The following is a 15,926-nucleotide window of genomic DNA, read 5'->3' as shown; positions in this document are numbered from 1 at the left end:
GATGCATGCCAGAGTGTTATATGCCCTACTGGCTACAGCATCTCACTGCCAACTTATATTCATACTGTGGTCTATTATTACCCCCAGGTCCCTTTTATTTGTGGTGCTAGTCAGTTTGGTGCTGCCAAACCTGTAGTTATGTTGGGGGTTGCTTGTCTCGAGGTGGAGCACTTTACATTTCTTGATGTTGAACTTCATTAGGTTCCAATCTGTCCAAATTACTAGCCTATCTAGGTCTACCTGTATCTGTAGCCTATCTTCAAGTGTGACCATGCTCCCCCATAACTTGGTGTCGTCTGCGAACTTGGCCAGTGAGTTCTTTGTCCCCCACATCCAAATCATTAATAAAGATATTGAAAAGTACTGGACCGAGCACTGACCCCTGCGGTGGAGCACAGAGGAAAAGGAGTCCACCGCTGAAACCACCTGTTGCCAGCCTTGGCTATTTTCAAGGGACTTAGGCTAAGCAGCAGGGGTGTGACTAAAGCAGATGGCCTCAAGCTTGTTTCAGAGTGAACCTTTGCAGACATTACAACTAGCTTTGTCTGAAAAGTAAAAGAAACAGGACATGACAAGTAGCATTCCAAGATGGTGAGGGATAAGGATAAGAAGTTCTCTCTCCTAGAATTATAATTTTTGCAATGACATAGCTGTCGGCTAATTGGCAACTTCCAAGTCCATAGAAAACACAGATTCAACCCAGTTCCTGAAATCTCAGTAAAACAAAGACATCTTAATAAAACCAATATAAAAAAAAATTAAATTAAGCCATGTATGTAAATATTGGGTACAAACTGAGGATTTTGGAGACATCAGCAAATTCAAGATGACCTGCTGCCAGTCTGCATGTCACCCTCCTTCTCCTTCCTGCATCTCCCTGACCAGTATAGGTGAAAAATCGGTATTGTGCTGTTGCAGGTAGTTAGATAGGTTTTGAGATAAGTGCCTATTGTTATGTCTCAGCTGTGTGTTCTTGGGCAACCCTGGCACAGGATGCAGTCTGTCTGACTCACAAAGGACTCACCCCCCCCCCACCTAAATGAAACTGATTAAGATGCAGTGAGAGACGCACCTAAGAACCTCACCAGATAAGGGTGATAAGAGTGAAACAACTGCCCTAGGTCTCATTTGCATCTGAGATGGAACCAGATGACCATTCATTTACATGAGAGATGGAAAACAGAAAGCCTGAAGCAGAGACTGCAGTGAATTCTGGGACCAGAGAAGCAGGAGAGCACTGCATGATGGGGAATCTGTGCTTCTAATGTTAATCAACCCATGTTCACACACACCCAGCTCAGCATTTATCAGACCAGTTCTAATCTGGATTTGCTAAGGACTTCCCCGCCCCCCCCCCCGACACACACACACAGCTCTAAGTTTAATAGGCATCTCGGGCCATACATTCCCCAGTCCCACTATGGGAGGCCTATTTAAACTTGATTGACTAAAACTCGGTTGCCGGGTTAGGGAATGCTGAGGCAAGAGACCGAGTCAGAGCGGGTATGGGCAACATTGGAACAATGGTTAAGGGTTCATCACAGCATCCAGCCTGCTGGAGCCCTAATCCCATGTGTTGTCATATCTTTCCCGAGACGACTGGTGGAAGTCCTCTCCACAAAAAGTTATGAGCACCCCAATAATTGCTTTAAGTCTGTTAAAAGACTATAGTAAGATCTGGAAAAGTCATGCTAAGCTGAGGCTTGTGCACAACAAGTAAAAATCCAAAATCCTGATGCTGCAAGCTATCTATTGTTCCTGAAGAAACCATGAGATATCTGCCATCCATAGGAATCTCAAGCTGGCTCCCAAGTATTTGGGTTACTCCCTAATCTTAAGTGTTTCCTGATTATCAATCAGTTTCCTGAAATGGTCCAAACCAGATAACCCCTTGTCAATAGAAAAGACAATGATTTACACTACTGAGGGTGCTTCGAAGCAGCTGAACTGAGGGTATAAAAATCTGTAAGTGTGTGTGCTGCAAAAAAAGAAGCAGCAGGAGGAAAGGAGAAGGAGAGGAAAAGGAAAGAAGAAGAAAACTCCTGTGCTGACACCATCCCCTGTCATTCTTGGGACGCTGGAAGAACAGATAGTCTCTGTCTTCAAGGATTGTGCTACCGACTGTGCCTGTCAGCTTTGCAGCCTGAGTACCGTGGACTAGGTGAGATCCCAGCGTTCTCTCTTCTTTCTAGGCATAAATTTCTGAACCTGAACTGTATCAGTTAAGCTTGAGCTAAGTTTCCCCAAATACTTAGTGAAACCAGGGTAGTATTGTCATTGTTTGTGTTTGTTTTTCTTTTGCATGTCTATTACTACTAGTACTATTATATATTTCATATGCTTAGCAATAAATAACTTTTATAGTCAAACTGGTAGTAATTGGGTATATTTTTCCTTCTCTGCTTCTTTTTCCTCCCGTGCTCTGCAGCAACGCTTCTTTTACCTATGCTAAAGATCCCTGTGAAGCCCAAATTATTGTGGGGTCTGCTCATCAAGAGGCCAAAGATTGGGACGTGCTGAGTTTGAAACACATAAGGGGATCAGCTTGTACAGGCTGATTGACCCAGTTTAACTCAGACGTGCCCTTATGACACGTGCCCTGGACACGAAGCCAGATTCAGAGGGATTCTGTTCACCTGTGTGATTGTGTCTGACTGCATTTTATTGTTGCTCTTATGAACTGATTCTTGGCATATGAGGGTGTCAGCCTGTCCATGCTGATCAGCCCGGCCAGGTCAGGCGTGTCACGTTAATTTGTGTGTGTTTGTGTGTATGACTGATTGGGTGACTGGAGGAACCCAGTCCCATTGAGATTGAGTCCTGCAAGATAGCTCCGCTGGGGGTGAGGGCTTGCAGAAGGGAGAAATACAGCTCTGTATAGTAACACAAGCAGCACATTGACAGAATCACCAAGACCCTAGAAACTATCCCTAATAAATGAGCACACCCCAAAGTAATGGGCAAATTTGGTAACATAACACTATGCTTGTGCCTTGGGGTATAATCAATAAAAGGTTGGGCTATATATCTGACTCTTGCCTCTTCATTTGACTTGGATGGTAGTAATCCCTTATTTGCTAAGAGGGAATGGAGGATCACTGGAAAGTGTACTTGTATCTTGATCTGGTGTACAAAAAGGGGCAATCATTAAGGGAACTGTAACTGTCCCTTAATTCTGTGTCTAGCTTGCAAAAGAGATCCTGATAATAGATGGGCTGTAGTCTTGCCTCTTGAAAAACCAAATGGTCCTGGGTTTTTGGTAACAGCACAGGATGACAAATATGACAAAGGAATTGGAAGGGAAGTCAGACAAGGAGAGGTTGAAGGAACTAGGCATGTTCACCTTGCCGAAAAGGCACTTAAGAGGCAACATGATAGTAGCCTTCAAATACTTGAAGCACTGTGTCAAAGAAGGAGGAAAACACCTTTTCTTTCTTGCTGCAAAGAGCAGTGGCTTGAAGTTGAAGCAAAGCAGGTTTAGACTGGATACCAGGAAAAACCTCTTCACTGTTACAGGAGTCAGACAGTGGAATAAATTGCCTAGGGAAGCTGTTGAGTCTCCATCATTGGAGGCATTCAAGAGGAGGTAAGAGAAATTGCTGGGCATAGCCAGATCTGTCTTTTATTATGGGTATTTCCCATGCTTCTGGGCTTTGCTGGTTGCCACATGGTCTTGGGAGCGGTTATTTCTCCCTGCTGTTACTACATGTCACAGGTTTTTTTAAGCCTTCCGTAGAGGCATTGGGTGCTGGCTGCAGCCAAGGCTGGGGATTATGACGATGGTGCCAGTGCTGCTGTTGGGACCTAAACCGAGAAATTTCTGGTCTTGCCCCTCTGCTTAGGGTCACACTGATCTCCATATTTGGGGTCAGGAAGGAACTTTACCTCATGGTCAGATTCAGGATTTCTCAAAGGGGAGTGCAGGAGCAGTAACCTGCATTGCAGGGGTGGCTGCACCCCCTACTCCCAGCCTTCTCTCCCACACCAGTGCAGGTAGACCATGTCATGGAAACCTCTGACATTTTAAAGCCCCTGAACCCCTAAGCCCTCTCTCTTTCTATTCCTGCTCAGAGGCACCCCCCTTCTCCTTTTCCCCTGCTTCCCCCACCACTCCCCTGCCCACCACTGCTGCTTTCCCCACTGTCTGGGGGGTGAGGAAGCTCCTGAAACAGCTAGGATGAGTGGGGGGGCTGGGCTCAGCTAAGGAGGGGACAGCAGCAGAAGTAGTACCCTCCCACCCTGTTTGGCCACCATACTGGGAAGGGGAACTCCCTGCTGCCGCATCCCCAGCTGAGCCTTGCTCCTGCACAGCCAGCAGGAATGGCTCTGGTGCTTCTCTTTCCCCTGGAACAGCAGGTAAAGGAGGGGGTGGAGGGCACATTTTTTAGCAGAAAGAGAAAGGGAGGGAGGAATTTCACTTGCTTTAGGGACTTCAAAAAGTCTCTGGAGGCTTCTGTGGTACAGTCCAATTCAAAAGGGGTGTGCTATCACACCATTGCACCTAGTCAGATTGGTACAGACTGTGGGGGTTTCTGCTGTCCTCTTCCTAGAATCTCTTGAGCATATTTTGAACAACCTTGCAGCATCAGGACGTTGGCTGCTGTGGTCCCCTTCCTTTACCTGTGGCAGGTTAGGATATGATGTCTTGTGTTGTAGCAGGGTTGACTGTGTAGTTCATAGGTAGATTAATGCATGAGCCAGCTAGGCATGAGCCCCGGGGTCCCAACCAATTCAGGGCTCTGGCCGTGGAATCCTCATAAGAAGAGAAGTAAAAACTTCAGTTTTAAACTTGGCACCCATCTTTGGTGCTAAGTTTAAAACTGCAGCTTTCACATTTGCTTCCCTGGGATCTGGAATCGGGGTCCCTTCCCCGGTGGGGCTGGGGGGAGGGAGGAGAGGGCTAGGGTCCGGCCGGCCAAGCTGCACTGTGCCTGGGGGAGAGGGGTGGGCCGGGTGGCTCCACGTCTTGTGGGGAGGGGGCTGAGCCGAGCTGGGAGAAACATGCCTCACTTGGTGGTGGGGAGGCAGTTGGGGCCAGGCCAGGAGTGCTGCGCTGTGCTGAGCCTTTGTGGGCAGCAGCGCTGGGAGGGCCTTGGGGGCTATAGCCACCCAAAATTCATCTTAGCCCCCTGCAGCTGAGCCACCCCTTCCAGTGCCACTGCCCACCCACAGAGACACAGTGCGGCCCCACTGTTCCGGCCCAGCCCAGCTCAGTCCAGCCCAGTAGGCCCTCTGTATTTGCCTGGCTGTACGTGACAGCTGGGCAGTGGCTCCCTGCAGGTCAGTGTGACAGGGGCTGCGTGGGCCTGTGTCCATATCCAGAGAGTGAGAGTAGAGATCACGGCCTGTGTCTGTGCACATTGTGCCATAGCAGAGGCGGGGGACAGGAAGAAGGGGCAGGCATGTGCCCCCAGCCCAGTGGGGTCCACCCAGCCTCCACCACCAGCACTAGGAGGGGAAGGGCCCCCCCCTGCAGCCCAGCTCCCATGGGGGGAGGGAGCTTCCCATTTTGTGCTCGCCCAGGGCCATAGTGCACCTTATTCCATCTCTGGTGTAGTTTTGCTAAGAGGTTAGACAATGGATGTTATGCTATGATTCGGAAAGGAGTGCTCCTGCCTCAGGCAGGGGGTTCATCTTTGGAGGTCCCTTCCAGCCCTACTTCTCTATGATTCTAAAAGTACAAAACAGAAGCTGATCTTGTGAACACAACAAAGGAAATTTTGTCATGTTCTTTCACGCTCATTCCCTAACAAATTTAGACCAATGTTATTTTGGAGGCACTTGGTATTTTTTTGACTGCTTATATTTAGGAAGCCAATCTTGGATTTTCAAGAATACTACGTCTGCCACACCACTGCTGTCAATGGCTGTTTAGCTTTGTTAGAGGTCAGTATTGAGGGATCTCATTTGGGCACTTAAACTTAGGCCCTCAGGTGAGCTACGAAGGCTGAGGATGAGGTTGGGGGGTGCAGGAAGGGGCGGGGGGCCCTGGGGATAGAGGGACAGGTGGGAATCCCGAGGGGCAATGAAGGAGCCCCAGGAGTGCGGGAACATGGAGGAGTCTTGCGGGGCAGGGTTGAATCCTGGAATGGGAGGGCAGGAGGGGGGAGATTCTTTCCTGTTAGTCCTCAAGGCCCCTGCTGGCTTGAACATGTGACTACTCCAGACTCGAGATAGCACTAACACTGATCAACATCTAAGGAGCTCAAAGTGCAGCGTGTAACAAGGCCTTGATGCACAGAAAGAGTTAATCCTAAATCCGAGGTGCTTAGATGATTTAAATTCCTTTGCAAGCACGGTATTCAAACACTGAAACCCTTCCCTTGACTTGCTTATATCCTACTTTAGAGTCAGTCATCTGTATGTACTCTCTTTGTTGGTAACAGCAGCAGTGGCTCCCATGATAGTGCTGCTGCTCCACCCACCTATTTTTCCTTCAGTGGAGGCTGGTTGGCACAAAAGTTAGTTGGCCTTTTCCCCCCCTGCAGAGTGGGTGTTTCATCCCAACTTAAACCAGAGCCTAGGTTCTAACTCAAAATGTCAGCTGCACAAGCTGTCCTAGGCTTAAATGATCTTCAAACCAGAATAAAATGTTTGTACGTGGAGCTTGAGTTGCAACTGGGATTAGCTATGACATATTCCAAGTAACAATGCTGGAGATTTTTAAAGGCACACATGGCAGTGGTGCCATTGAATGCCATGGAAATTAAGCACCTCACTCTTGTTGGTGCCTTTGAAAATATCTTCCCCTTAATAAACAATAATAAAAACCCCTCTGCCTGCCAGAAACATTGAGAATACAGCAGGGAGTCAGGGATTGCAACAGAGAGGTGGAGTCTTCAGTGAAAAGTTAGGCAGCTCTGTTGGGGGGTGGGGGCAGTTACACTTGGAAAAAATTAGCTAGGTTTCAGCTACTTGAATATATATATATATAAAACCAGTGGGTGGGCAAGTGTGTTGGAGCAAGGATGTAAGGGAATGAATGAAGGTTGAGGGAAAACGGGATGGAAACAGCAGGGTAAAACAAAACAATTAATTAAAAGCCACACATGTTGGATTGATGTCTCCAGAAACAGTTGAGGCTATGTGGGAAACTATTTGGGACCTTCAAACTAAGTGTTAGCACTTATACTAGGTCAGGCAGAAAAAAGCAGCATCATATGTGGAGAAACAGAAGGAACAGACAAGGTGAAAAGAAACAAAAGCCAGTGTCTCTAACAGATAAAAACTAAATTTCACTTTAATGTGCCAACATCTGCTTCCAGATGCCCTGTGCTATGTACACAGCAGAGATGGGGCAGTCCTTATGTGAAAGAATGAATGGACACAAATTTGACATTGCTTCCAGAAAGACAGACAAGCCTGTGGCAGGATACTTTAACCTCTCTGAAACTCCATCATTGAATGGAATGTTCTTAAACAATAATCTTTAACAACCAAGTTGATCACAAAATTGCAGAGCAAGCAATCATCCACAGACTGGATTGTTCTAAGTAAGGCCTCAACAGAAGCTCTGGGTTCTTAACCCACTACCTGGAAGAGCCTTTCTTACCTTTATGTCCCTCAGTGGGTTAATTGCTGTGTTTACCTCTCTCAGTATTGCCCCCTCCCTCTGTTTTTTCCTCCCCTTTCCATTTATATTTAAATTACATTTTCTCTTCCTATTTAGCACCTCTGCTCTCTGCAAGTCCATTCATAACATTTGTCAAAGTAGGCTGTCACAGAGGAAAGCTTTTGCCTCTCCAAAGGAGTTAGTTTCTTTCTTGCTTTCTGCTTGACTTGAGACTAACAGAGCTAAATACCTCTCTCTTCATCACTCAGTATTTTCTCCCCCCCCACAATTTAGCTGCCTTTTCTCCTTTTCAGTTGTAAATACTTTTGGGGTAGGGAGATGTTTCACATGCTTTCACCTTGTCTAATACACCCCGGCACATTCGGTAAATAACAGTCACTGCTGCTAGCACCTCCTAATGGGCACACATGTATATGTGAGAATTAGGAATATGATAATTCTGCATTTTTACCATCTCAAATGACTACAAATGAAAGCTTCAGTTATAAGTCTGTTGCTGCACCATTCTTTCCAAATTGCTTGGTAACAATTTTTAATTTATAAAAGGCACATACTTTCCCAGCTACTTGTCAGTGCCATCTCTGTATTGAAGTTGGAAGGAAATAGTTTTAGCTTGCCACTCTTAGGCCTCAGATGTTTATGATGATGCAGGTGCTGCTAGGTACCAACCAACCTCCTCTCTGAAGGAGATACAGTTGTGCCCTTATTTAACAGTTACAATACATTTAACAGTTGAAGGAAAAATACTGTTGCAAGTGAATCATTTTCACATTTAACATTTGGAAGATTTCTCACCGCTTGGAATTGTATTCTAACTAGAGTTTCCTCTTGCCTAGCTCCCTCCCAGGTACTCCAACTGGTCTGGGGAAATTCTATCTGGCCAAAATGTGCACCCAAACATTCATGCGGAAAACAAACTTCATCTGTAAGAACAGAGGTTTTTACTCTCTAGAGCTGGTTGGAATTTTCTTTCAATAAAATGATTCTGTCATGAAAGGCAATTAGTTCATTGACACATGGCTGATTTGGCAACAATTTTATTGAGAACAGTCCTACATTTCAAATACATTTCAGATAAAGATGCCACAGACATCAGCTAGGTGGGGGGGATCAGCGTCAGGTAATATATATTATAGGTTGAAGTCCTTTCTACAGAACAGTGTCCTTACGCGGCTTCAGCCCAGACTTCTTCTTCCAACAAGATTTCTAGTTGCTGTCCTTTGTTAGGGTGGTTAGTGAGGTACACAGCTGTCCACTAGGAACTGATTGTTGAATCAAGGCAAATGTGTTTTACAGAAAGGCCATTAAATTACAACTGGTCATTATATGCTTCAGGACAGAATGTGAAGCAGCAAAATGCAAGGCAAATCAATCCTTGCTATCCACTTCTCTCTAGCTTTCCTTACATGCTCCCTTTTGCTGCCAGGTTCTACACACTTTGGATTCCTCCTGTGGTCCATGTTGGGCTCCGTAGTAGAAGCCCACATCAAAGAGTCAAATTAGAAATCCAAAGTTTCTTCTCTTGCTGTCCCATGATCCACCTCTTTTTGGGCAGCAAACTCTTAGAACTTCTAACTACCTGGTTTTGCTGTGATGCTGGTAGCTGGGAATATGTATTCGTTTGCACACATTAATTGACAAGTTTGTCTTTGCAGGTTAACCATCATGCTTTATAACAGTTTTAGCTGTGGTTTATGCAGCAGAAGTAGCAGGTACAGCTACAACTTCCTTTTGTCCTGCAGCAACTACGCACAAAGAGGACAGTATGGCCCAGAATGGGAAGGAAGATAATGAAATTGAGCAGCTATTTCAGGAAGGGCTTTTTTTGGAACAGCACAAAAAGAGAGTGCTCTATGGTTGCAGGGGAGGGATGGGAAGGTGAGATTAGCAGTGCTTGCTGGATAAACTACATTAGGGAAAATTCAAGGTGGAGGGAAAAGGACAGAACATGGCACCCACTCTGGCCAGATTAGGGTGTGAGCTTCATGTGGCAACTGTTTCAGTTGGCCCAGGGCAGGTGCCACATACAGTGTGGATCCTGGACTAGCTAGAATGGGTGTTGTGTGTGGCACAGTCCTAGACTGGACAGATTGGGCTTCAGATCCAGTATGTGGGGAACCCACAGAGCCCTCCCCATGCATGCTGGATACCTGAGCAGCCATTCTGTAGATTCCTTCCCTATTGCTGCAGTCACACCTGTAGGCATATGCTTCTTTGGCTCCATTTCCTCTAGCCAGGTAAGTTGTCTCTTTGTTCCCTTCCTCATCAATGTCCCAGAGAACCAGCGTGGCTCCTAGAGGGGCAAAATTTAAGACAATATCCCTGCCAGTCCCATTTGCAGCCCTATAATATTGTTACACTATTTTACCTGCAACAAATTTGTGTAGGAAAAAACAGGAACCCCCCCCCCCCTCAAAGTAATAATATACCATTAACACCAAAATGTGATTGTCTCCAATATGGTGTTTATGTGGGACATGATTGTTCAAGTAGCTGTTGATGAAGATGATTTGCTAATTAAAAACATAATATCATTGAAACCCTTAGGAAGAACAGAACGGTCTGGACACACTGACATAGCTAGTGAGGGGCAACTACCCTGAATGCCAGTGGGGATAGGGGAGGGAAAACTTGGCTTTTGCTGCAGCTGCATAATTGGTGTTGTGAAGGCAGTGGCAACCAATAGTTACTGCTGCCCCTGGGTGTAGCAGCTACCCTGGGTACCAGGCTGCCCTGGGCACACTGCTGTCTGGGCCTGTCATACATTTATAACATCATTTTTCTACAAATAAGCTCTTGCCCCTGCAAGTTATTTGTGAATTATTTTATAATCTTGCAAGATCAGGCAAAGAAACATGCAAACTATTAAGCAAGTACTGGACACAGCGTCAGTTTTCCCTCTGATCAGATGGACCGCTGCTTGGTTTCCTTGGATTATGCATTTCTCAGGTCAATCATTTAGTGAAACAAGCTTCAATATATGTAGCATGGGATATTAGAATCTAGGAGGAGTGGCATACAAGCTGGCTGACCTGCTCCACCGGGGCTTTAAACTAAGCCCGCCGGGGGATGGGGGGACCACTGCCACTGATGGGCCGCTGAGCAACCCTTGCAAGGCCAGAAGGCACTTAAGGGAGCCCACCCCTGCTCCAGCTCTGGAGTGATATGTAGGCAAGGCAGGGGCCCCTAAAGAGACACTTGCCTGCCTGTACACAGATGCCAGGAGCTTGGGGAATAAAGAGGAGGAACTTGTCCTCCTGCTTAACACAAATAATTACGATGTCATAGGGATAACGGAGACCTGGTGGGACTCTACCCATAACTGGACCACAGGTATAGACAGCTATACCCTGTACAGGAGGGATTGAGTAGTGGGGGTGTAGCTCTCTATGTCAAGGAAAGCTACGTGTCCCTGCAAGTTGACATTGGCACTCAGGGTGGACGACTGGAGACCCTCTGGATTAAAATCCATGGGGAACATGGCACAGGGGACACAATAGTGGGAGTCCACTATGGATCTCCTACCCAGGATCAAGAGCTTGACCAGGAGTTCGCCAGGGAATTGGCTGAGGCCGCATGCTCCCAGTGCATGGTTGTCATGGGAGACTTCAACTACCCAGACATCTCGTGGGAAGAACGCTCGGCCAAATCCGAGAGGTTGCAAAGCTTTCTGTTGTGTGTGGATGAGCTCTATCTGACACAAGAAGTCTACGGGCCAACGAGAGGTAAAGCGCTGGTTGACCTGGTTTTGACAACGGGGGCTGACCTAATCAGTGACCTAACGATCGAAGGGAAGCTGGGTGGCAGTGACCATGAGCTGATTACCTTCACCATCCACTGTAAAGTTGGCAAGTCAGTCAGCGATGCAGGGTTTCAATACTGACAAGTGTAGAGTGCTGCACTTGGGCAGTGGGAACCAGCAGCACACTTATAAGCTGGAAAACTCCTTTCTTAAGAGCATGGTGGCAGAAAGAGATCTTGGAGTCATTATTGACTCCAAGATGAACATGGGCCGACAATGCGAGGTCACGGTCAGTAGGGCTAACCGTACCTTGTCATGCATCCCCAGATGCATCTCAAGCAGGGCCAAGGAAGTGATCCTCCCCCTCTATGTAACACTGGTCAGGCCGCAGCTGGAGTACTGTGTTCAGTTCTGGGCACTGCACTTCAGGAGGGATGTGGACAGCATTGAGAGGGTCCAGAAGAGGGCCACCGACATGATCCGGGGACAGCAAGGCAGACCCTACAAAGAGAGGCTTTGGGACCTTAACCTGTTCAGCCTTCACAAGAGAAGACTGAAGGGGGACCTGGTGGCCGTCTATAAACTCACCGGGGGGACCAGCAGGGTTTGGGAGAGACCCTGTTCCCCCTAGCGCCCCCCCGGGGTAACAAGGAATAACGGCCACAAATTGTTAGCGAGTAGGTTTAGACTAGACATCCGAAGGCACTACTTCACAGTCAGGGCGGCTAGGATCTGGAACCAACTTCCAAGGGAAGTGGTGATGGCTCCTACCCTAGGGGTCTTTAAGAGGAGGCTTGATGTCTACCTGGCTGGGGTCATTTGAGCCCAGTTTTCTCTCCTGCCCAGGGCAGGGGGTCAGACTTGATGATCTGCAAGGTCCCTTCTGACCCTACTTCTATGAATCTATGAATCTATGAAATCCTCGACTTCAGGAAAGCTGACTTTGACAAGCTCAGGAGGCTTGTCAGTGAAGCCCTAAAGGGCCACAACCCAAAGGGGAGGGGAGTGCAGGATGAGTGGTTGCTCCTCAAAGGAGTGATCCTGGATGCACAAGCAAAGTCTATTCCATTTCGGAGGAAAGGCAGCGAAAGGGCACAGCAGCCCCCTTGGCTCTGCAGGGAACTAGCAGACCTCCTGCATCTAAAAAGACAGACCTACAAAGGATGGAGGACTGGATCCACCTCCAAGGAGGAATATTGTGCTCTGGTCTGGACCTGCAGGGTGTGAACCAGGAAAGCCAAGGCTGCGACGGAACTCCAACTAGCTACAAGTAGCCCCCAAGGTCTGGAATAGACTGCTGCCAGAGGTGGTTCAAGCACCTACTCTGGACTCCTTTAAGAGACATTTGGATGTTTATCTTGTTGGGATCCTATAATCCCTGCTGACTTCCTGCCCCTGGGGCAGGGGGCTGGACTTGATGATCTTCTGAGGTCCTTTCCAGCTCTAATGTCTATGAAATCCATAATAAGATACTGTAGTCTGTGTCTCATTATACCATGTTAGTGTTTGCCCTGCAGGTCTGAAGAAGGCAGGGCAGGGAAGCATTGTGGACATGAGAAGGAAGTTGATGAAGTGTCTGTTGTAATCCTGATTGTGATCAGTAATCTTGGTTATAATCCTGCCTCACCTGCAATAACACTTTACCTTGCATCTACTCACTAATGGATTCAACCTACCTAAAGCAGCAAATAGAAGATGACCTCACTGGTTCTGCCTTCGTATACTAGAGACATAATGACTGTGCCCTTCACCATGCTGCCCATAGACACACATGGCTAAAACAGGGCATTGTCAGGAAAAGAGGCCAGGATCCAGAGGGGTGTCCTTGCTGCTGAGGCAGCAGGAACCAAAGCCTGCAGCACACCCAAGGGAGTCACTCTTCCAACTCCCCTGCATGGAGGCAGAGCCTCAGGGCCTTCCTCTGGCTGCCCTGCCACAGCACACCCTTGGCACGGTATGACAGCTCCAGTCCCAGGCTGCAGCCACCACAGCACCTGCCTTGCAGTTTGCAGCTGCACCAGACCGATACCCTGCAGCAGAGGGCACCACCCACCTCACTCTCTGTAATGACCTGCCACCACCTGCACTTGGGCAGGGTGAGTGCTCCCCAGTGGCAACAGAAGCTGCCTAGTCTGCCCCACTCACAGCTGTCCCAGCAAGACCAGGGCATGTTGTCCGGGGTAGGCTGCCTGCACTTCCTATATGCTGGGCTGGGCGATGCCTCCAGCCAGCCCTGTGATAAGGGACTAAAGGTGCCCTGGCCCCCTTGTATCATTGTAAGTAAGGAGCTCTCAGTATTTGCCAACAGGAGGAAAAGCGGTAGCCAATGTCAGTCACTTTGCCTGCTGCTGTCATCAGCCTCAGATGAGAGACACCCTCTTTCTGTCAAACCTAATGCAACTGACAGGCTGGATCATGGTCCAGTTCCTGTGTTATCCAGGTGACTTGTTGCAGAAGAGAGTGCAGGGACCTGTTCTTAATTGGCAATTAGGGTATAATCACCTGTAAGCAGAGTTCTTTCCAAGCACATTGATATATGGACAAATCATTGCATAAGGTTTCTTGCAAATGAAGAATATGAACACTATCTCTAGACTCTCTAAATGTAATTATTGGAATGTGTACTGATTTTCTAGATTATATATACAGTTTGAAAAAACCCCCACAACAAACTAGGCAAAAAATAGTCAAACTATATTGTTTCACTGGTCTTGTAGCTGTTATAGTTAAACGTATGTCTCTTGTTCAGATTCATAAAACAAAATCTAGCCTTCTTGAGCATCTTGACAGTGCCTGCAATAAGTCATTGTCAGTCATTTCTACACCTGAGTTAAAGTTTTTAGCTAGAGCTAGGACTAATCTGCAGGGCTGTGAAGTAGAAGAGAGGCTTTACCAGACATGGTTAATGGATAGTCAATTGCAAAAGAAATGATAGTTTGACTAGTGGAACATCCACACCATTAAAGAGGAGAGAGGGTTGTGAAGTGGAGAGAGATTAACAGGAATAAAAGAGATGAAAATAAGCCATGAAGTCAATTGACTGTCTCAGCACTGCCTGAATAGAAATGCTACTTCCCCTCCTAGGGTGCTGGTTTTAAAGTTTGGGTGAAGCAAGAATCAAAACGGGTGCAACTACACCACTGCACCCCTGCCTCCCTTTCCCCCTCCCAGATCTGCCCTTGCACATATAGTTCAGGGTGGCCTACGTTCTTGCTCATGAAAATATTTGGGTATGTATTAAAACATCTACAGCAGCATCCATTTACTGCTTCCTTTTGTAAAACCCCCATCTCTGAACCCTTTCTATTTCTGCTGTATCTTACTGCTTTAATAGATTGTTTCTGTGAGGGGAATGGGAACTGGACTATTGCCAAAAAAGTGTGAATAGGAGGCAGGCCACTGTCTGGATGGCAACCAAGTGATGTATTTTAAAACAGGGCTATCTACAGTTGGACTTCTTTGACCTGCCAAAAAAGAATGTAACTTCATATGCTGAAACAAAGAAATGTCACATAAACCCACTGCACCATATTTCTTGTTCTTCCTCATACAGTATATTCCCTCTATTGTTTGTATCCCTCTTATTTCATTCCATACAATATTAGATTGTAAATGCTTTGAAGCCACATCTTCCTTCTGTGAAATGTTTAACACATTCCTTGGCACTATGAAACAGTGGTCAGATAATAAATATAATTTTCCTGACAAATAAATTGACAGCAGAATACAACCATATAATAAAGTCACTCTGACTTCAAAAGCTGAGATGTACTGTTCAGTAGAGGGGCCAACTTTCTAGGCAGGCATGCCATGAAATAGGTTGCCACTCTAAACCCCTTTAAAGGAAGGGGACCCAGTTTGCCCCTCTGCTTTCTGAACTCCATGCCTGAACTCTTCCTCTGCTTTCTGCTTCTTGCCTTTTCAACTGCCATGCTGCCAGTATACTCCCTGACGTGCTGGGTGCCACACACACTGGCTGCCCATGCCACCTGTGGTACTTGTGCTCCAGGTAGGCCACTGTGAGGAGAAAAGAGCGGTGCAAGAGGAAAGCCCTGAGAGACCTACGTGGAGAACATGCACCTCAGGTGCAGTGAGAGGCCTGGCCAGAGCGGGGAACATGCTGCCACATTTCTGCAGCACGTGCTCCCTGTGGATAGGCAAGCAGAAGATCTGGGAGGGTATTTCTGGCCCCAGAGAGTGGCAGTTGATGGAGGACTGCATCCAGTGGATGGAGACAGTGCTGAGTCTCCCCTGCCAACTAATACTGGTGGCCAGTGGCAGGAGAGGAAGAGAGATCCTCCATGCAGAGTAGTCAGAGGACCACTGACAATACTCCAGGGCCTGCTGAGACAGGAATCCTGTAAAGATGGCTGGCCAAAGGCTGAAGCAGTGGAACCACTGCAAGCAGTATGTGAGTCCATGGGCATGGCTTAGGTGATTTCTTTTATGTTCCTTTTCTTTTGTTCAGTTCCTTGGAGAGTTGGGACTGTGCTCCCATTCCCCATTGTGGAGGTAAATTGACTGGAGGGAAAACTCGCCTCCTGGAAGAATCCCGGGAGGCTCTTACCTTGTGCAGCCAACTCAGGGAGCAGGGATCAGCAAGAAGCTTTT

At 47.2% G+C, this 15,926-nt stretch overlaps 1 protein-coding gene across 1 annotated transcript in view; it reads right to left on the bottom strand.

Annotated features, from left to right (window-relative positions):
* Positions 1 to 15,926, bottom strand: part of LOC109285947 (epidermal retinol dehydrogenase 2-like) — a 73,599-nt gene that overhangs the window by 43,882 nt on the left and 13,791 nt on the right. The window contains exon 2 of the mRNA XM_019498520.1: positions 9,724 to 9,916. Coding sequence (XP_019354065.1) covers positions 9,724 to 9,916 — 193 coding nt within the window. The remainder of the gene's footprint in view (positions 1 to 9,723; positions 9,917 to 15,926) is intronic.

Source organism: Alligator mississippiensis, chromosome 3 (genome assembly GCF_030867095.1).
Source record: "Alligator mississippiensis isolate rAllMis1 chromosome 3, rAllMis1, whole genome shotgun sequence".
In the NCBI taxonomy this organism is placed as follows: Eukaryota; Metazoa; Chordata; order Crocodylia; family Alligatoridae; genus Alligator; species Alligator mississippiensis.
Note: the sequence above shows the minus strand (reverse complement) of the source record. Positions and strands in the feature narration are given on the sequence as shown.